The sequence below is a fragment of the Syngnathoides biaculeatus genome, chromosome 23 (genome assembly GCF_019802595.1).
Source record: "Syngnathoides biaculeatus isolate LvHL_M chromosome 23, ASM1980259v1, whole genome shotgun sequence".
NCBI classification, from domain to species: domain Eukaryota; kingdom Metazoa; phylum Chordata; class Actinopteri; order Syngnathiformes; family Syngnathidae; genus Syngnathoides; species Syngnathoides biaculeatus.
The window spans coordinates 15,002,345-15,024,169 of record NC_084662.1 but is presented as its reverse complement, the minus strand read 5'-3'; the positions used below and the strand labels follow the sequence as shown (position 1 = coordinate 15,024,169).

The 21,825-nt window shown below is 43.9% G+C and overlaps 2 protein-coding genes and 1 long non-coding RNA gene across 8 annotated transcripts in view; 2 read left to right on the top strand and 1 right to left on the bottom strand.

Annotated features, from left to right (window-relative positions):
• LOC133496645 (cannabinoid receptor type 1A) overlaps window positions 1-12,833 on the top strand; it is a 38,410-nt gene extending 25,577 nt beyond the window's left edge. For 2 of the 6 annotated variants that reach the window (XM_061812456.1, XM_061812457.1), the window contains 2 exons: window positions 6,961-7,108; window positions 10,747-12,833. In XM_061812456.1, the coding sequence (XP_061668440.1) occupies window positions 10,991-12,394 (1,404 nt within the window). In that variant the 5' untranslated portion in view covers window positions 6,961-7,108; window positions 10,747-10,990 and the 3' untranslated portion in view covers window positions 12,395-12,833. Of the gene's footprint in view, window positions 1-6,960; window positions 7,109-9,095; window positions 9,355-10,746 lie in introns of those variants that run through there. The other 4 variants (XM_061812460.1, XM_061812462.1, XM_061812461.1 and 1 more) reach the window with 4 other exon arrangements.
• Window positions 12,198-14,703, bottom strand: LOC133496647 (uncharacterized). Its single transcript, XR_009793830.1, has 3 exons — window positions 13,915-14,703; window positions 12,827-13,032; window positions 12,198-12,332 (listed from the first exon to the last, which is right to left on the bottom strand). It is a non-coding gene; the product is annotated as an uncharacterized LOC133496647 (long non-coding RNA).
• A 2,453-nt stretch (window positions 14,704-17,156) lies between these two features.
• On the top strand, window positions 17,157-21,599 carry akirin2 (akirin 2). The gene is made up of 5 exons (XM_061812463.1): window positions 17,157-17,698; window positions 17,916-18,047; window positions 18,786-18,935; window positions 19,050-19,118; window positions 20,996-21,599. The coding sequence occupies exons 1-5, from the start codon at window positions 17,527-17,529 to the stop codon at window positions 21,004-21,006; spliced, it is 534 nt and encodes a 177-aa protein (XP_061668447.1). The 5' UTR covers window positions 17,157-17,526; the 3' UTR covers window positions 21,007-21,599.
• Window positions 21,600-21,825: the final 226 nt, after the last annotated feature.

Below are 21,825 nucleotides of genomic sequence, written 5' to 3'. Positions count from 1 at the left end.
GGAGGAGAAAGCGCGTAATGGAAACGGACATCTTGGTGGTGGTCTTCTCGGGGAAAGCGGACAGAGGAAAACAAGCGCAGATGAGGAAGCAAAGAGAGATTACTTGCACTGGGAGATGGCTGAAGACGTTGCTTTGGGGGTGAGGGGGTTGGGGCGGGGGGGGGCGGCTGAGCTGAGCTTCGCATGAGCTGCTTTTCGCCGGGTTCGACCGCGAAGTCCCTTGACCTGTTCGTCGGGCAACGTTAGAATCGGTTGCCAGAACGAGTTTGCTGAAAACCAAGCTGTAAGAGTTTGAAATGCTTGCCGGCAACTTTAAGGTTCATCTCGCCTGGCAAAGGGGCTAAAAGTGCAGGGACGAGCGTAGATCTCCATTCAGGTTGAATTGAAGTTCCGTCCAATTAATGTTGCATGTTTTTGGGATGTGGAAGGAAACCGGAGTGCCCGGAGGAAACCCACGCAGGCACGGGGAGAACATGCAAACTCCACACAGGTGGGTCCGGGATTGAACCCGGGACCTCAGAACTGTGAGGCCAAAGGTTTCCAGTGACTTGATTTGCATGTGTATGGTACTTTTTTCAATGTGCCCTGTGATTGGCTGGTGATCCGTCCAGGGTGTTGCTACCCACCGAAGTCCACTTGAAACAGACTCCAGTTTGCACGAATGAAGACGAGAACTTTGATGCAAACAGGACTCTAAATTTAATTCCTCTTCCTTCTCCCTCGCCACAAGATCAAGAAATAGCTCTTGGTGGCTGTAATTTCTGTTTTGCACAAATTAGGCTCTGTCACGAACCTGTGGTACGGGGCTGGACCCAAATGCAGGACTCCGAGACGAGGGGATGATGTTAGGCATAGTTTGGTTCAAAGCTGAGGTCATACACGGTGTAAGCAGTCTGAGAAGGCAGAGGCACAACAACACAAGGCTTGATCCAAAACACATGCAGCAACGTCTGTTGACTAGGAGGCACTTTGTCTCGGTGGTGGCGATGTCTAATTACAGTCCCAATGTGAAACAGCTGTGAGTGGTGACGGCTGTCACCCCCCCCAGAGCAGTGGCGTGGACACCCCTCTTGGCAGCGGCCAAGTCTTGCTCATGACAGGCGGTTGATACCGGCTAGTGAATTTTGACATCAAGGAAGTCCTCCTAACTAGTAGCTGGCGGCACACAGCAGCGGTTTGACGCCTCTGGGAATCATCTTCGTGCATCAGAAAGGTTAAAGAATCATTGTCATTGTTTTAGTTTTAACTTTATGTATCAAAAGTACTGGTGGTATCAGGACTCCGTATCAATGAGTACCCAAGAGTCAGTCCTCGTGTAACAATTTATAACAATTTTCTCATCCGTTGAGCTACTTTGTTGATGGATCATGTCTGGTGGCCAGTTTTTTTTTTTTTTTTTTTTTTTTGCTACATTATTAAAAACTGGCCTGGATGATGGACGGTTTATCCTCAGCCTGTGAATTTGTCACCAAGCGAGGACATGGAGTGTGACTACGGCACGAGCTCGAGGGCCGATGAAGTGATTCATGCAGCCTCCGCAGGGAAGTCAATCCGAGCTCAGTTTTACCTGATTGGCCGCCAGGAGATCAATGGAATTGATCGCCGACTGCCGCCGCTCAGCGTATTTGGGGGAAGAAAAATCCTGGAAGGGAACGTTCAGCCCCATCATTTTGTGACTTCGGGCTGAAGCGCCCTCGGGTTAAGCGGCAGGATAACGATCCAAAAACACACCAGCAAGTCGACGTTTCAGTGGCTTTTGATATAAATAAATAAATAAATGGCAGTTTTAGAGTCCGGACTTGAATCCACTTGAAATGTTGTAGAATGACCTGGAAAACCCTCCATTGCGGCTAAATTCAAACAATTGTGGCCCAAAATATCTCGGACTCAGCCACGAGTAATCACAACGCCGCGGCCCGGGTGCGACGAGCCGATCATGGCTCCAGTCGGGGTGGCACCGAGTTGGCTCATCGCGGCGCTGAGCTGGGCCGCTTTACGGCGTTTTTGTCGCTCGCGGCTGAGTGCGCCATTGTCGGTGGTATTGTTTATCGGAGGTGTTGTTCATCGCAGGCGGCGGCGGCTACGCTTGTCCGCAAGGCTCGCCAGCGAGCCCGACGCGGACCTCGACACATTTAGCATCCCTGTCATACGTACGCGGATCTTTTGTTATATTATGAGAGACAGATTACGTGGTCTGCCCCAAACTATTATTTTTTTTGTAGCTGTATACACACCGAGCTGTCATTTGGAACCCACGAAGCTCTCGTCCTTTGCACCCGTGCAATCCATTTTTCACGACGAACCGGGTCTTTTGGAAAAGTATGAAGAGCGAATCCATCCTCCCAAGTGTTCGAGCAATATCCAGCAATACAACAAGCCGACATTTTGGCTAACACGGAGGACCTACGAGCTACCTTCCCGCAGGTAAAACTAATAGAAACAAACGAGTCCGCTTGAGCGCGCACCTGCCTCCAACGTCACTTCCTGCTTCTTGTCGAAAACAAATCCCTCGAGAGGATTTTCATGGCGGGAGTTACAAAAAACCATATACGTCAAAATCATGTTTTTTGGTGAAAAAAACGGATGGATCCATACCAGCTGCCGTTTTTTCATTAATGACTAAAAATCCTCCATTTCATGACACTTGAACTTTAAAGACCCGTTGCCAGTTTTAGAAAATGCTTGATTGTCGTAGCTGATTATATTACCCATTATGAAAGCATAATTTAAAAACAGCAATTTCAGTTGACTTGGTTTAAATTCATCTCATATTTACATTTATTTGATCATCTGAAACATGAAAGAAAATACTTTTATCAAGGCACCGTACAAACAGAATTGCCAATTGCTGACCAAGACAGACATTTTTATTTTAAGTAATTGTGTTTATCTACTATAATCTAATGTAATAATCTCTACTCTAATCTGATGTAATGACGCTGTTGCTTTCTGCGAACGTACATATACGAGTGGCTGTCACCTTGCAACAACTCATGCACAAACGGCCTTTATTGGCCGGTCCGATCACATTAAATCTCTTCCCATCGCGGATCCTAATAGAACCTCATCGAGCCGGAGTGTAACCTCATGTTGCAGCTGGTCCGCTCAGGCATCAGAACCATTACGGTCTGCTGTGAGCACAGAATTATGATAAAGTAGCGCGCGCGAAATGAGCTTTTGCGACCGTTTTTCACCCACGTTTGACACGTGCATACGGTGAAAACCTTAATCGCCAGTTTAGCCTATTTAGGGGGAAAAAAAACATGCTAATCTTCATATCAGGGAAATACCGATAGGAATAAAGAATAATGCGATCTACCGCAACCTGCGTTTATCCTTTTTCTCCTGGCGGGGGGAGTCACGACGTGCTCTGTGACTATAAAGAGGTTTAAACAACCCGAAGGAAAGATGCAAAAATGGACGATCGCGGGCCTCGATCGGCGTCACCTTAATGTGAGGCCAGAGGCGAGGAAGGAAGCATTTAACACGTCACGCATCAGCCTTCCATTAATTAGCCCGCTAAACTTCCTCGATTGCTCAGACCCGAAAGTTCTGGAATACGTTGCATCCAAGGAGGCGTGTTTTGCGTACTGTATTGTTTGGGGTTTTTTTTGCCTTCACTCTCCATCTCCCTCCGCGAATCCAGAGTGAGTCAGCGGAGGACAAAATGTTATGGAGCGCAGCTGAAAGCCAGATGGCCCGAAGCTTTTGCCTGAGCCACCGCTCATTGCTCACTAACAGGTTAGCATGCCAAACGAATCAGTGGAAAACTGTCACAACATTCATTTGGGGGGGGGCAATTTGGATCCAAATGATACGCTATTAAATGTAACTTTTTATGTGGACGCTGTGTACTAGCAGGTGGTTTTTGTAGCACATCCAAGCAGATGCAGTCCTTTCCGGGACAGTGAGAATTGTAATTAAAAAAAAAAAAATCACTATTAAATGTCGGCGGCACGGTGGATCAGCTGGAAAGCGTTGGCCTCACAGTTCTGAGGTCCCGGGTTCGATCCTGGACCCGCCTGTGTGGAGTTTGCATGTTCTCCCTGTGCCTGCGTGGGTTTCTTCCGGGGACTTCGGTTTCCTCCCACATCCCAAAAACACGCATTAATTGGACACTCTAAATTGCCCCTAGGTGTGATTGCGAGAGTGGCTGTTTGTCTCTATGTGCCTTGCGATTGGCTGGCGACCAGTTCGGGATGTACCCCGCCTCCTGCCCATTGACAGGCTCCAGCACTCCCCGCGACTCTCGTGAGGATAAGCGGCAAAGAAAATGGGCGGATGGATTATTAAATGTCATACAAGTGTGGAAAAAAGTCCAGAGAGAGAAAAAAATTTACATTCATGACAAGGGGAGTCACATGTCACCATTTAAAATTCAAGGCTGGAATACAAACCAGTCAGTGACATTTTGGGATGGGTCATTCCCCCCCACCGCCGCCGCACTACACTAAAAGTTGCGAATTCCTGTCCAACATAAAATCATCATCATGGTCAGACAAACAAGCACGAAAGCTTTTCTCATTGTCGTCGTTGTTGTTGTTGAACCTTCAAGCTGGTGATTCTAGTTCTGATGCTGCTTATTAGCAGCCGTGATAGTCAAACACAGACACAGACACAGACACACACACACACACACACGCCAATCAAATGAATTGATGTGTGGCACTTCTATGTGTGCTCCGGTGAGCGTGAATGATAACAAAGGTGGGAATTTTCCTCCCCGGGACGATGGCTGTCCGTCATGTTCACGTGCCGTGATGATCTTCCCCATTAAATGCGTTTTACTCATATAAAACAGCAATTTTACAGTATTTCTGTTCTACTTTTTGGCTATCAAAGCAGTATGAGCAAGTATCTTTTTGAAGCGATTACAAAGTTATTGCTTTTTTTTTTTAATGTGTTTATCTTGGATCAGCTGGTAAAGCCTCACAGTTCTGAGGACCCGGGTTCAATCCCGGTCCCGCCGGTGTGGAGTTTGCATGTTCTCCCCGTGCCTCCGTGGGTTTCCTCCGGGCACTCCGGTTTCCGCCTACATCCCAAAAACATGCAACGTTAATTGGACACTAAATTGCCTATAGGTGTGATTGTGAGTGCAGCTGTTGGTCTCGATGTGCCCTGCCATTGGCTGGCAACCAGTTCAGGGTGTACTGTTGACAGCTGGGATAGGCTCCAGCACTCCCCGCGACCTTTGTGAGGATAAGCGGCAAAGAAAATGGTGGATGTTTATCTTATGCAGCATACAAACCCCGAACTGGCATGAAGGCTCATCTGAGCCAGACCAACGACCCCCTTAACTGGTGCTCATGATTGCGAGTCTTGACCAGAGTCCCCAACCGCACAGTTAGTCTCAATCCCCAAATATTTTATTGATTTAATCAAAGAAGCACTGTGAGTCACCAACAACGTTTACAGTGTATTATTTTTTTACGATGCTCATTTACAACTGAGGAAAGATTGCATCTCAAACATTAATAGACAAGATTTTTTTTTTTTTTTATAGTTAAGATTCCCTGAAGAGAACAAGTGCAACGTCCCTACTAATTTTACTGACTACTTTTATCATAATTGTGAAATAGTGTCTAGATGTCTTTTCAATTATTTCTATTTGTTTGCGTGCTCGGCCAAATTTTGTTCCATCTCCACGAGTGCCAATAAAGTGCAACTTATCCTAAAGTACCGCAAAGACCGTTTGCCTGATTTGCAAAACGCTAATTCAGCTTTTTCGTGTCTTTGTGATCTTTGCCAAATAAATATATGGAAATTAAATGCTTAAAGATCTGAACGGCCACTTGACAAAGGTTAATTGGTCAATTAGTGCGTGCACACATGCGCGCGAGTCTTTGCACATTTTTCAGAATATTTTATGGTAATTATTCAAACTTGGCAGATAAGTACGGAGCCCCGTAAGGGACATTGAAAAAAAAAACAGGTTTCTCATTGTAATGAGGAAGTTACTCATTGTAATGAGAGTGTCGAAAAACGGCTACCTATGGGTCCTAGCTTATTCACCTGCTAGCGGTAGCTTCCTGAATAAGGGTCTTTTATACATGCACACATACAATGGACTAGTTACTCATTACAATGAGAAACTTACTCATGACAATGAGAGTGTCGAAAAACGGCTACCTATGAGTCGTGGCTTATTTACCTGATAGCGGTCGCTTCCTGCGTTCAGGGAGTCGTAGCTTATTTACCCGCTAGCGGTAGCTTCCTGCGTTCAGGGAGTCGTAGCTTATTTACCCGCTAGCGGTAGCTTCCTGAATAAGGAATAAGGGTCTTTTATTTATGCACACATGCAATGGACTATTTACTCATTACAATGAGAAACTTACTCATTACAATGAGAAGCTTTCTCATTACAATGAGAAACCACTTAGTTTTATGGGTGTTTTTTTTCAATGTCCCCTGAGGGGCTCCGGAGGAAAGTCAAAGGCATTATTTTTTTAAAAAAAAAAGATGAATTTTGACTCCTTCCATCTTATCAGCATCCGATCAGATGAATCTTGGCAGATGTTGAGTTAATTGTTCGAGCAACAACAAACGCACACTTTGAGTATCACATAGGTGTGCAGCCTACAAAAGTCTCGACGTATCTTGCATTTTCTTTTTTATGTGATAACATTTTATTTTGTTTCTGCAAATTGAGCTCACTACATTCTTATTTTGTTGTCTATTGTAACTATGTTATTATTATTGGTGGACCATGACACATCTAGTGTTGTGTTAGCAAGAACTTTGCACATCCATCCATCCATTTTCTTAGCCGCTTATCCTCACGAGGGTCGCGGGGAGTTCTGGAGCCTAGCCCAGCTGTCAACGGGCAGGAGGCGGGGTACACCCTGAACTGGTTGCCAGCCAATCACACGGCACATAGACAGGCAACAGACGCACTCACAATCACACCTCTGGGAAATTTAGAGTGTCCAATTAATGTTGCATGTTTTTGGGATATGACAGGAAACCGGAGTGCCCGGAGAAAACCCACACGGGGCACGGGGAGAACAAACCAGTCGCCAGCCAACCTTTTGAGAAAAAAAAGTCATTCCGGGCTGTTTGCTCAGCAGCAGTCATTTTGGGTGACTTCTCTGCTTCACGAGACCTTGAGGTAAACACCTAACGTTACTTTTTTGTTGTTGTTGTCAAAGTATGTGAACATTTCTTTCACCTTTCTAAAATTACTGCATAAATTAGTCATAACGTTTGATATCATCTTCACCTAAAACATAAGAATAAACAATCTGCTTGAACTTATAGCAATAATTATCTGTGCATATTTTTACTGAAAAGGAAGACGTGACAAGTAAGTTAAGCTATAGGTTAGCGATTGTGCAAGCAGCGGCCATCACGTAACGATGCATTTCAAAACTGTAGTCGAACTGCGAAGCTTCCTGGAAGGAGCATCCTGGTGTGGGTGTGCTTTGCCTCCGCAGAGCCTGGACCGCTTGCTATTATCAATGGGGAAACAATGAATTCGCATGTAGATAGATAGATAGATAGATAGATAGATAGATAGATAGATAGATAGATAGATAGATAGATAGATAGATAGATAGATAGATAGATAGATAGATAGATAGATAGATAGATAGATAGATAGATAGATAGATAGATAGATAGATAGATAGATAGATAGATAGATAGATAGATGGGAGGTTTTGTTTCTTGAAGGCGTATTAAATATGATTGCAAAAATGTTTGAAGGGAGTTCTAAATTATTAAATGCCAATGTAATGAAACTTAAAAGTTAATATCGCCGAACTACATAATTGTACGGAAGAGCAGTACAGTATTATGAAAAAGATTTAAGCCACTAAAATATTATGCAGCATTTGCATATGAAATTTTGTGATTAATTTGCGCACCACTTGAGGGAGCCTGCAGAGCACAAACGCCAGCCATCCATTATCCAAGCCGCTTATCCTCACAAGGGGTCACAGGAGAGGCGGAGCCCATCCCAGCTAGCTTCAGGCAAGAGGCGGACGACACCCTGAACTGGTCGCCAGTCAGTCGCAGGGCACCATCACTGAGCGGGAATCGAGCCCACGCTGCCCGCACCAAAGTCAGGCGTGTGTACTACTACACCGCGGGTGTCAAACTCAAGGCCTCGGGGGCCACATTCGGCCCACAGCATGATTTTATGTGGCCCGCGGAGGCAAATCATGTGTATCAACTTCCGTGATTTTTTTGTTCAAATCTGTACCAAAATTTCAAATTGTATAAATGATAACGTTGAGCTATTACAAGCATTTTTGTGTTACCAAACAACAATAGTTGGGAAAAACACATTAGCCTTGATTTCATGTGTAAATATGATGAGGTGATTAAAGATATTTAGAGTTTAACAGCCATAATGGCCTTTTGAGGTAAACCGCAAGTACAACGTCGTCCATGAAAAAAATGAGTTTGACTACACCATCGGTGACTCCAGTTAAGGATTTATTTACCAATATTTTTGTATGTGTTTTTGCTATCTGTAATGGACAAATCCAGCAAAAATATACGATGCGATCATGTGACAAAATATTCAAAAAGTGTACACACTAAAGGCTGAGCTGGATGAGTCAAAAATAACATTCTGAAGACCTAAAATATTTGGGTGTCTCCATTTTCCTTCGATTCTAGAGCGACCCACGCACAGATTGCATAAATTGTGACTATGCTAGCATATTTTACCAATGCATTTCGTGCCATGGGGCAAAAGCAATTGTGCAGTACTTCACAGCGTGGCTATTTTGACCTTGTTTCGTTTCAATTATTTACTAAAAGCGTGAAGGAAGGAGCCAGGTGAGCTTTTATTCCTCCAAAACCTCCCAAATCACGTCGACAGGTCGGAGAGGTTTCATATTCCGCTTTTGTTATTGTTGTTGTGCTTGACGCTCCTTTTGTCTGAGCTCGCTTTGCTAGAAGAGAAGCAGCACCGGGAATTCAAATCACATTTGTGTGCGCGCGTGCTGACCGACCGCGTGCGCGTCGCGGGGCCGGCCATCTGAAAAAAAAAAAAAAGTGGATGCAGTCACGTGACGTGGCTTTGAGGGAGCGACGCCTTATAAAAAAAAAAAAAAAAAAAAAAGTGTGCCGACTGCATGTGGAGAGCTGAGAGCGTCTGGAGGAGCCGCGCTCACATCTTCTAGCAGAAGAAACACTTTGGCACGCAAAAAAAAAAAAAAAAAGACAGAAAAAAAACATTACTCTGTAGAATCTGAGCGCAACATGGCAAGAAAGCTTCGCTTTTATTAAATTGCACTTTTATTTCTATACGCAAAGTGCGAGGAGGTCGGATGTTGCGCTTGTGGTTTGGATTAACGCGCAAACATAAAGGGCGGATCTGCGCTCTGGAGGGAATTATGTAAGGTAAAATGCAATCATTTTCATCATTTTTTTTTTAAACCATCATTGACACTTGTCTCGAGCACTCGAACGCGAAGGAATCATGAAGTGAATTTTCCTCTTTCATGTTGCACGGGCGTGGATAATGCATGCAATTTGACGGAGGTTTGAAACCTGGCAGGAGGGGAAAAAAATTTATTTTTGTTCATGTTTATATGCGCGTTGCTGTCCCTCGACCAAAGATGAAAAAAGATTGATAGGAAAAGGAGCATTGTCATGGGGGGGAGCTGCTGATCATCAATCAGATGCATTTAAAACAAAACTACAAAGAGTGGGAAATAATTGACTTCAATTTACTATTCTTTAAAAAAATTTATTAATTAAAAAAAGCAATACTGAAGCCCGACTGGACCGGGGCAGGAGAAAAAAAAATATGTATACGAGTAAGGGTCCAGCTCCCAATCGGATGAACACACAAAGAGATATGACATGGACATGGAGAGGAGCGTCCTCTTATTAAAAATAAAAAACCCGCTGATGATCAATCAATCTATTTTGTAACTTGGAAAAACCGGAATAATTAGGTGCAATTGGAAGTTGCTCATACATATTAAGTTTTACGGCCGTTTATGAAGCGCAAGCGCGGAAAAGCAGATGAGGTGATGGATCGTGGACACGGAGAGGTGCGTCATTGTGAGAAAAAAATTAATAAACACCAGTCATCAATCGAACTTGCATAAATCATCTAAAATTGAACTGAGTTACTTATATCTTCTGCACCACCCCCACCCCCGACCCTATTATCAATACACCTGCAGGACAAAACATTAGGCGCACCTGTACAAAAATCTGCTATTAAAAAAATGTTAGAGATGCATTCATAAAATATTTTTTATTGCTGCGGGTGTTTTTTTTTTTTTGGCATACTTGGAGGTGTGTTTAATGTTGTGACTGTGCGTGCACTTCGTGGGCGACTTTGTTCACCACACCAAAACATGACCTCGAGTATCATCTTAAATATTAACGTTAAAAATATATTAATTATTAATGTAAAGGCTGTTTCGTGGGTCTGAAAAGCAGTGCTCCAGCGCCCTGTTGCAACTCCTCTGTCCGGCCAAAACATAAGGTACACTTGCAAAAAAAAAAAAAAAACGTACTTTGATGTGTCCTTAAAAATGAAGAGAAATATACCACCAAATTATTAATCCGAGTTTTCTGATTAAACTAGTTTAGGATTCAATTAGGTTAAATCGGACAGAAAATTTTCATTTATTTCACCAACAGAAGTGTCTCAAAGGTACTCTGAAATATTATATGTCTAACTGGACTGTACTTAATAAATATGCTGTGCTATATTAAGAAAAAGTTCAAGCCACTTGAAATATTTAATTCAGTGATTCTTTTGTGTACCACTAGAGGGAGCCGGCATCCCGCTAGAATCACTGGTTTATTCGGTGTTCTGTAACTGACGGGCATCCAGTCCCCCGCCTCTCGCCCGCAGTCATCTGGGGTAGCCTCCAGGTGACCCGTGACCCTAACGATGAAAATTGCAATCGGAAACGGCTCGACGGCGTCGTTTCCCTCCGAGCACACCTGAGACGTTTTGTCGTCCGTTTGCAGGTTGGTGTAAGCTTGCAGTCGTCTCGTCTCACGTGGCAACATGAAGTCTGTGCTGGACGCCGTTGCCGACACCACCTTCCGGACTATCACCTCCGGTTTACAGTATCTGGGCTCCAACGACGCCAACTACGACGAGGCCGTCAGCGATGTGGACTTCAAGGGGGTCTTCTCCCTTCAGAAGCCGCTGTCCTCCTTTCGCAGTAACGCCTTCCCCGACAAGATCCCCCCGGACGAGGAGCTGATCCTGAGGGGCTTCTACCCCACCAACGCCACAGAGCTCTTGTCCAACCGGAGCACGTTCCGGGACGAGGGCAGCAATATACAATGCGGGGAGAACTTCATGGACATGGAGTGCTTCATGATTCTGACCCCCAGCCAACAGCTGGCCGTGGCCGTCATGTCGCTGACGCTCGGGACCTTCACGGTCCTGGAGAACCTAGTGGTCCTCTGCGTGATCCTGCAGTCACGCACCCTCCGCTGCAGGCCGTCCTACCACTTCATCGGCAGCCTGGCCGTGGCCGACCTGTTGGGCAGCGTCATCTTCGTCTACAGCTTCTTGGACTTCCACGTATTCCACCGGAAGGACAGCCCCAACGTGTTCCTCTTCAAGCTGGGCGGAGTGACGGCGTCGTTCACCGCCTCCGTGGGCAGCCTCTTCCTCACCGCCATCGACCGCTACATCTCCATCCACCGGCCTTTGGCCTACAGGCGCATCGTGACCCGGACCAAGGCGGTCATCGCCTTCTGCATGATGTGGACCATCTCCATTGTCATCGCCGTGCTACCTCTGCTGGGCTGGAACTGCAAACGGCTCAAGTCGGTGTGCTCCGACATATTCCCCCTAATCGACGAGAACTACCTGCTCTTCTGGATCGGGGTGACCAGCGTGCTGGTTCTTTTCATCATCTACGCCTACATCTACATCCTGTGGAAAGCGCACCACCACGCGGTGCGCATGCTGAGCCGCACCTCGCAGAAGAGCCTGGTGGTGTACTCGGCGGACGGGACCAAGGTGCAGACCACGCGCCCCGAGCAGGCCCGCATGGACATCCGCCTGGCCAAGACCCTAGTGCTCATCCTGGCGGTGCTGGTTATCTGCTGGGGTCCCGTGCTCGCCATCATGGTCTACGACCTCTTCTGGAGGATGGACGACGACATCAAGACGGTGTTCGCGTTCTGCAGCATGCTCTGCCTGCTCAACTCCACCGTTAACCCCATCATCTACGCCCTGAGGAGCAAGGACCTGAGGCACGCCTTCCTCAGCTCGTGCCACGCCTGCCGGGGCAGCGGCCAGCAGCTGGACAACAGCATCGAGTCGGACTGCCAGAACCGCAACGCCAACATCTCGGCCAACAGGGCCGCCGAGAGCTGCGTGAAGACCACTGTGAAAATAGCCAAAGTAACTATGTCTGTGTCCACCGAGACCTCCGCCGAACCTGTTTAATCGGCTCTCGAGAGTGGCAGAAAGTTGGTACATGTCCTATTTCTTGTCATTCCACATGAATAAAAAACTGATTTGAGGGAAAAGAAGACATTTTAGTTCGTCTAGATTATACTGGAGCAGATAATTTTCCATTTGATGACATACTGTAAGCATGAAATTTGGCAGAAATATTCATTTCAATAAGAAAAAAATGTGGTAGTCCCCCTGTTTTCTTTGCTATTACTGCGAGAACAGTTCTGGGCATTCCTCAAGATGGCTGTCAAATATTGGTTAATAGTATTGCTACATATTCGTCTTTTGTTCAAAGAAATGCCAAAAAAAAGATGATTGGTACAGTATATTTACTGCGTGAGTGACGGTGTACTGGTTCAGGGTTCAATTCCCACAAAATTTGAATGGTTCCCTATGGACACCACGTGATGGGCTACTGACCAGTCCAGGGTGTCGTCCAGTTTTCGCTTGAAGTCAGTCGGGATGGGCTCCAGTTCGCCTTTGACCCTGAACACGAAAAGCAGTGTAGACGCTGGATGAAGAGTTATCACACCATCGTTCCCCAACCGATTGGCCGGCAACCAGTTCAGGGTGTACCCTGACTCCTGCCTGATGACAGCTGGGATTGGCTCCAGCGTTCCTTCGACCTTTGTGAGGATAAGCGGCTCAGAAAGAAAACTGAAACTCAGCACAGAAAACTTAAAATTCTGCTACGTTGTTAGCGTGTGAGCACATTGCGTGCCCAAGTGCCAAATGGTATTACAAGGTCATATTTTCAGTATAGACTTGAAGGAATCCTGCAGTCGGCTTTCGCGGCGGTCCAATCGGTGAGTGCATTTTATATTTTTGTACCGCGACTTCAGGTTTTGGAAAACAACGATATCTTCGCGCTGGGAAAAAGGGGCTACTGACATTTTGAATTCCACACGTGCGACTGCGCGCCACTCGCACGGCGAACACAAGAAACCTTTCCTCTTTCTGTCCTTTCACTCGCGCCTTGACTTTCTCACAGGCTTTCGCGTACAGACGTTGTCACTTATTATTAGGACAGGTCGCTTTTTTTTTTTTATACTTCTTCTGACAACACTCAAATGAGTGAGCGGCGAACACGCCGGGAGAGCGTGAAATGAACGAGCGGTGATTCCTGCAGTGTAAAAAAAAAATACACAAAAAAGAAACAACAATGCTTTTAACTTGAGAAACTAATGTCAATGCAGCTTTTTGGAATATGTGCTAAAAAAAAAAAAAAGTATTTTTCAAAAGAGTGGTGACGATCACCAGTGTGTAATTGTATCCATTTGTTTACTGGCGAGTCGTTAGCGAGTGTAGAGTAGCACAATCATCAACGTACAGTGTTATGACATGCAAAATTGTGTTGCAATTGGGGTTGGGCATGTAATTAGGGGGGAAATTAACAATTGTTTAAAAAAATATCATATATTTCATCAGATTTGAACTCATATTTAACCAAAGAAAATTGGTCGACAACGTGAAAGTACGTTGGCATTCTCCAAATTGCCATAGCTTACCTTTTCTTCTTCTACCACATACTGGTGGAGGATGAATCAACAGCGCCCCCTTTGGTTGCTCCCAGACGGTGCCCTCTATATCGTCAATCATTAATAATCCCTTTCCTAGTTCGCGTCGAATTGCTCGGCTCTACAATCGAGTTTTTTTTTTTTTTTTTTGGGGGGGGGTCTAAACATCAAAAATTAGTTGAGACACAGCGTGTGCTGGTCACAGCTGTGCAAGTTGGCGTTCATCTCGTGTCTGCTTTTACTAGATGTGATACCTCGTGACTTGGTGATAACGTTCCACCCCAAAGCCTTTAATGAATCATTATAGTGAGTTGTGTCCAGTGCTACTTTTTGTCAATTTTTCTTTTTTTTTTTTGTTTGGGGTGGGGGGTAAAAGCCACCCATGCACAGTCCTGTAGTGACGTTCTCTTAGCGTAATAGAAATATTCTGCTGTTCATTTTATGTGTAAAAATCAAGAAATGGATGAGTGATGACACTTAAAAGGAAATTTCTGAAAAAAAATGTTTTTTTTCTCTAAAATAAGAAATGTAGTGCTTTTTTTAAATTTTTGAATCTGACGGCACAAAGTAGTTTTTTCTATGACTGTGACGCTATCCATGACAGCCGTGTTACCAGTAATCGCTTCTGCTGCTTCTTGTAATTCTTGAATAGTGAAGATAAGAATTCAAATGTCAACTGTCTTGTGACTTTCTGTACAATAGTGGCGAAATGAAGAGTCCTCAAAAATGACAAAAAAAAAGAAGTCACAATAGGTCAAGTGTTTTTAGTATTACTGTTTCAATAAAGTCGGAGCTGATTGTCAAGTTTGTCTGAAGCAATTTTTTTTTTTGTTTTGTTTTTTTCAGGGCGACACGTTTGGCTCCCAGTCAAAATTAAGGTCCCAGGTTTCCACTTCCCATACTTTGGTCCATCCAATCACGCAATCTATTAGGTTTCAGCGCCCCCCGATGGATATTTTATGTATTTCTTTTTACACCCTGTCTTCCTCAAGAAACCAAGCCTCATTTTCGACTTTCCACACATTGGTTAGTATTCATTGCATTTCTAATAATTCACGATGGAAAAAACTGCACGATTTCCTCACGCGACTGTTGGCCACCATGTTGGTACTTCCAAAACGTGTGGAGGATATGGTTTACAGGTTGGATTATGGCAGTTATGTTTTTTTTTCTCTCAAAGTTTGGCATGTAGAATTAAAACTGGTAGTGTGAGGTTGACATTTTTTCAGTTCTGGTAACATGAAGGATTTTTAATCCGACTTGGTAAACCAAAAAAGGGCTAAGTGCAAAGGAAATACATATAAACACCGTGACTAGCAGGAAACCTTGCATATTACCTCGGGTCTGATTTCCGTGACATGTTAACTTTTCACAAAATACGCTGTGAAGCACTATCATTATAATTATAACATAAAAACATAAAATTTCAAGTCAATCAGTTCGATATATTTTTTTGGAAATAAGGACTCGCAATGGGAAAATACATGCTAAAAGGCATTGTTCATTTGTTGTCTCTGCGACATCCTATTTCGGACAGAAAATTTGAACTTGTTTCCTCGCATTTGAAAATCAAATTCAATTTGCAGAGTTCTGTGTTGTGAAAATTCATCAAAAAATTTCACAGAAAATGTGTTTTCTTGCTTATCCACTGATGAAGTTTGGGCAAATATTTACATCGCTTTTTTGCGAAAAACCGTCGGCCTCTAAAGGTGAAGCAGAGAGTGAACAGTGAACAACAACCGTAAACAAAACTTTGTTCAAGTGAATTAAGCTCATCAGAAAAGAAAAAAAAATCTTTACAAACAAACTTTAACAGTGTCAAAGTAAATCTTTCTAATTTACCTGTGGAATGTTTTCGCACAGCCATCAGGTCAGCGTCATTGTTTTGGGAGTATCAAGATGGCGGATGGTGACTACAGTTTTGGTGGCCAATGAGCCTGACAGTTTATTTTATTACATCGGTGGTTCTTTTATCGACTGAACACCCCCCCCAGCCCCCCCCCCTGCATTCCCTCCAGCTACTTCCGTCAAATAGTAGCAGTAAATCGACACACAGCTGCATCCGCTGCCATTGACGGCTATAGAAGTCAAACGTAAGACCCTGTGAAGTGAATAGAGATTTGTCTCTAAATATACTCTAAATATTTGAAAGTTATTGCTGAAAACATATCCAGAGAGTATCGCTTGAACTTTTTCACCATTTTAGGTTTTACTAATTTGGGGACTAAAACGACGTCCAGTGGCGCGCTGAGGCTCGAGCATGAGTTGCAACCTCTTCCGCTATATCAGAACTTGAGTGCCTTCACTTCGGTGGTTACCCAGCCAAAATGAAATATAAAATATAAAAAGAAAACAATTAATTTAAAAATGTGCAACAGTTGCTTTTCCCAAAACAACAAAAATAATATGTATTTCAAGATTATTAATGAGAAAAGTAGGCGGCACGGTGGGGATCAGCAGGTAAAGCGTTGGCCTCACAGTTCTCAGGTCCTGGGTTCAATCCCGGACCCGCCTGTGTGGAGTTTGGGTGTTCTCCCCGTGCCTGAGTGGGTTTTCTCCGGGCACTCCGGTTTCCTCCCACATCCCAAAAACATGAAACGTTAACTGGACACTCTAATTTGCCCCTAGGTGTGATTGTGCGACTGTTGTCTGTCTCAATGTTCCCTGCGATTGGCTGGCGACCAGTTTAGGGTGTACCCGTTGACAGCTGGGATAGGCTCCAGCACTCCCCGCGACCCTTGTGAGGATAAGCGGTAAAGAAAATAGATGGATGAATGGATAAGAAAAATAATATTTATGCATGGAATAGGCTATTACATTTTTCCTGAACGTTCATTTTAATTTTTCATCATATTTGAATATGACAATTTTGAACCAGCAACCCTTTTGAGGATAAGCGGCAAAGAAAATAGCTGGATGAATGGATAAGTAAAAGAATATATGCATGCATGCAATAGGCTATTACATTTTTCCTGAACGTTCATTTTAATTTTTGATCATATTTCAATATGACAATTTTGAACCAGGTGTTTTGTCTGTGTAGAGCAATTAAGTGCATATTGAGTCGATTTTTTTTTTCATATCAAAAATTCGAAATCGTTCAGTAACTTCTCCAGGCACGCAACGACAATACGTACTGTATTTTTCAAAAAAAGCGACGTCTCCTTCATTGGTTGGGAAATGTAGTTTTCAAACGGGTAAAACGTAAATAACCATAGCAGCTTGGAAACTACAACTCCCAGAAGAGCTGACGCTTTGTCGCGCATGCGCGCAACAGCGGCCAGCCGAAGGAGTCCAAGTCGGCGTTAGCGTTTAACCGTTGTTGCCTTGTATGGCGAAGAAATATCCGCTTTCATCTGACGATTCGCCACAGCTCGCGCGTGTCGTTGTGTCCGCTTTGGTTCAAGACACGTTCATCAAATCAAAGTGCGTGACATCGGCCGAACGGAAGGAAGCGAGAGGCGAGCAAGCGGCGTTTTCTCCCAGCCCGGAATCGCCGGAGAACGCTAGCTAGCTAACTAGCAGTGCGCTTCCCATAACCGCCGGTTCGCCAGATAACGGAAACCCCGCAGCTTCTCTAGGTGGTCTGCGGGAGCCTGCGCCATGGCGTGCGGAGCCACTCTGAAAAGGACTCTGGATTTTGACCCGTTACTGAACCAGGCTTCCCCGAAGAGGAGGAGGTGCGCCCCGGTCCGGTCTCCCGTCGCGTCGCCGCAGAAGTACCTCCGCCTGGAGCCTTCGCCGTTTGGACAAGTGTCGTCCAAGCTCAGGACAGGTTGCCACTTCACAACTTTTATTTATATTTTTCCGGACTTCGCGAGCTTTTCGTTGAAACTCGATCCAGGAGCGAGCTAGCATAAGGGTCTCCGTGTAGTGTGCGGGGGATGAAGTTTGTTGTTGTTTCGTTTGTAATGTTGTCACGGCAGCGTCAAGCCGGTTTGTTTTGGGCTACGTGTCGCCTCCAAATTGATCATTTTTTCTCCCCGTCACAGAGCAAATCCTGCACAACATCAAACAGGAATACAAGCGGCTCAAACGACGCAACCTGGACGCTTGTTTCCAGCATTTAGACGGCTTCTCCCCTCTGGATCATCACAATATTCCCAGTGGATCTTCCCAATCAGGTAAGCATCACTTCATCTAAATCTGGACTTACATTTCCAGGTCCAAGTTTGTCAAAATACTAAATAACTAAAATACTGTACATGCATTAAGTAACGTTGATTTCCTAACCATCACATTCATTTTTGATTCATTTCAGTGGGAAAATACATTTGCGACCCGATTAAATGGAGTCACAAGTTAAGCTCTCATGCGTCGCCGTATTTAAAATTTAAACTTCACGTCTGACCAAAGTTAGGATTTCCAAACACACTTGAAGCAACACCACATTTTTCTTGTTTTGTTTTGTTTTTTGATGCCAGTTGTAGGATCAGCAAGGTGTTTGTGCAGCATCTTGGTACAATTAAAAAAAACATGAATGGGTGCAAATATGTAGATGTGTCGATTTAAAGCAGGTGTTTATTTTTTTTTCATGTTGTATGGGCATGATGGAGGTTTATGTATTTCAAAAATGTCACTAGCGCATTGACCGTGTATACCTGATCTCACGCTGATGCTTCACTTTCACCCGCGTTTCCATCCATATTTGGTTAAATATATCCGATTCTATCCGCCGCCTTGTCACATCTGAATCATGCGCAAAAAAAAAAAAACCTTTTTATCCCAATCTCAACCCGCTGTGAATGACATCCCCGATTTAGAAGAATCTGCTTTGCCTGCGTGTATTTCTGGACCCAGCAAGTGTCTGTTTATTTATTTTTTTAATATGAGATTTTTATTATTATTATTTTCCTCGTCAGGTTCGTGCTCAGGCGCTTCTTCTCCCACCAGGAAAGAGCCGCCCTTGTTTTCCCTGCGACAGGTCGGGATGATCTGCGAACGACTACTGAAGGAGCGCGAGGAGAAAATCCGGGAGGAGTACGAGGAGATCCTCACGACAAAGTTAGCAGGTGTGAAGAACGAAAGGGGGGGGGGGGGATCATACAAAAGAAAAAGCCGTTGCAGATTGTTTCCGCATTAACGAGTCATGTCAAGTCATTGCTTATTTTTCAACGCCCCAACAGAGCAATATGACGCCTTTGTCAAGTTCACACACGATCAGCTCATGCGGTTTGGCGAGCAGCCTGCTAGTTGTGAGTGTATTTTTTTCCCCTTTTCTCTTGTTTGTCTATGTTGTTATGTTTTGAATTCCAGTGGACGAACGTGTACTAAAAGGTTGGGCTCCAGCTTTTTAAGCCGTAGCCGAAACACTGGATACATTCAAGGAGAAATAAACCCGCAGTTTGTTTTCACATGGAAATTTTCTATTGAATGAATAATGCAATTATACTTGGAATTAGACTTGCGCGCTATATGCAGTAAATGCTATAAATCTGGCACACGCATCTGAAAAATGAAAATGAAGCATTACGTTATTGCATAAGTCATTGGGGAGAAGCCTATAAGGTGAAAATTATATAATAACAATGATTGATAGTCTTCATGATGATTGTGTCTGTGCGTGTGAGACACAGACAGACATACACCCAGCACCACTGTGGATCAGCTGGTAAAGCGTTGGCCTCACAGTTCTCAGGTCCTGGGTTCAATCCCGGACCTGCCTGTGTGGAGTTTGTATGTTCTTCCTGTGCCTGCGTGGGCTTCCTCTGTGCACTCGGTTGCCTCCCACATCCCAAAAACATGCAACATTAATTGGACACTCTAAATTGCCCCAAGGTGTGATTGTGGGTGTGGCTGTTTGTTTCTATGTCCCCTGTGATTGGTTGGCAACCAGTTCAGGGTGTACCCCCGCCTCCTGCCCATTGACAGCTGGGAGAGGTTCTGGCACTCACTGTGAACCTCGTGAGTATAAGCGGCACGGAAAATGGATGGATGGATAGTTCAGGGTGTACCCCGCCTCCTGCCCGTTGACAGCTGGGATAGGCTCTAGCACTCCCCGCGATCCTTGTGAGGATAAGCAGCTCAGAAAATGAATGGATGAATAATACAATTAGACTTGTGTGCTATATGCAGTAGACGTTATGAGTTTGGCACAGATGTTGAAAAATGGAAATGAATCCATATGTTACTGCATAATTCAGCCTGGAGAAGCCTATTAGGTGAAAATTATGATGAACATTATGTCATGTCTCTCTATCGCTCCCCTCTATATATATATATATATATATATATATATATACACACACACACACACACACATACATACACGCACCCACATGACAGTGACTTTTTATATCCCATCCATTTTCTTCGCCGCTTAACCTCACGAGGATGGAGGGGGGGTACACCCTGAACTGGTCGCCAGCCAATCGCAGGGCACATGGAGACAAATGACCAATCGCACTCACAATCACATCTAGGGGCAATTTTGAGTGTCCAATTAATGTTGGATATTTTTGGGATGTGGAAGGAAACCGGAGTGCCTGGATAAAACCCACGCAGATCCGGAGAACGTGAAACTTCCATCCTCAGAACTGAGATGCCAACGCTTTACTATCTGAGCCACCGTGCCGCCCGGGTTTTTATATATATGGATATAATATATAAGAATGAATCTTCTCAAAATCGTTTAAGCAGACAATATAAATATTACCATTATTTTACACTTAAGTTTATGTCTGGATGTAAACCATACCAGTATCTTAATACGACTTTTATGTCATACACTTTGTCAAAATAACATGGGAAAAAAAGACGTGTTACAAAATCAGCTTATACATCGTAGATGCTTTCATTTTTCGAAGTATTAATGACGTCTGTTTTGTAAAAAGATTCCTGTTGGAGGGTTGGGTTGCACAACTGTATGTTTTTTTTTTGCAAGTCAAATCTTATTTTATGTGTATAATTTTTTTCCAAGTCTACTCTAGTGTAATAAAATGATAGTGAATAGTCAAATCACTTTGAGTGACATACATTTTCTAACCCTGTGATTATCGAATCAACCTCCCTGCAATTACAATTTGAACATGTTCTCGAAATGAAAGCTCTCGTGTGTGTGTGCGTGTCCCAGATGTATCCTGAATAGAGGAGGAGAATAACACGAGCCGCTGGACCCGCAGTGGTGTATTTGGACTTTTTCTTAGCTGTGCCATATCGCCTCCCAGTGGACTACACGGACTAGTCTTCGGCTTTCACGTTTTTCTTTTTTTTCTTTTTTTTTTTTTTTTTTTTTTTTTTGCTGTCGCTGGTGCAGTTTTGGGAGGACTCTTTGCTGTCGCGCATCCCAGGACCTTCTGTGACTGAATACAACCGGCGGCCTCGCTATAATATATTCGGCGTTCTTCCTCGGATGCCTTCACATGTACGAGGGCGACTGCCACCGAAACTCTCTCACGGGCTTTTCAATTTAATTCTCTTTTCAATTGTCCTTATTTTACTAACTAACTCCACTTGGTTTTGTTGTACATTTTGGGGAAGTGATGATGTTCTGTAAAAGGTAGCCTTCAGACTAGACTTGAAGGAACAGAAATGAATTTTTTGTTTCACGCCATACAGGAATTATTGCATCTACATTTGTACACTCCATGTTTTATGTTGTTTTCTGTTTGATGTATACATTATACCAAAACATTTGGAAAACGTAATAAAATTTCCACAAAACTTAATGGCTATTTTTTTTTTAATTTTTCCACTCTAATAATTAAAATTTTAAAAATGAATATACAATATCATTCTGTAGCTCATGAGATTTCACTCTGCAAAACAAAATTACAAATAAAAAAATTATTAACAGCAGGTATTTGGTTATTTCCTGCGTCTTGGAAAAAAAATATTGTGGAACAACAAATACCTAAATTGCAGCATTTAATTTAAAATACTCTTGTGCTGACCCTCTGCAGG

Coding starts and splice junctions, on each gene's coding strand:
- akirin2 (XM_061812463.1), top strand. CDS start 17,527: ATGGCGTGCGGAGCCACTCTGAAAAGGACTCTGGATTTTGACCCGTTA. Junction 17,699..17,915: donor GTCGTCCAAGCTCAGGACAG/GTTGCCACTTCA, acceptor TCCCCGTCACAG/AGCAAATCCTGCACAACATC. Junction 18,048..18,785: donor CAGTGGATCTTCCCAATCAG/GTAAGCATCACT, acceptor TTTCCTCGTCAG/GTTCGTGCTCAGGCGCTTCT.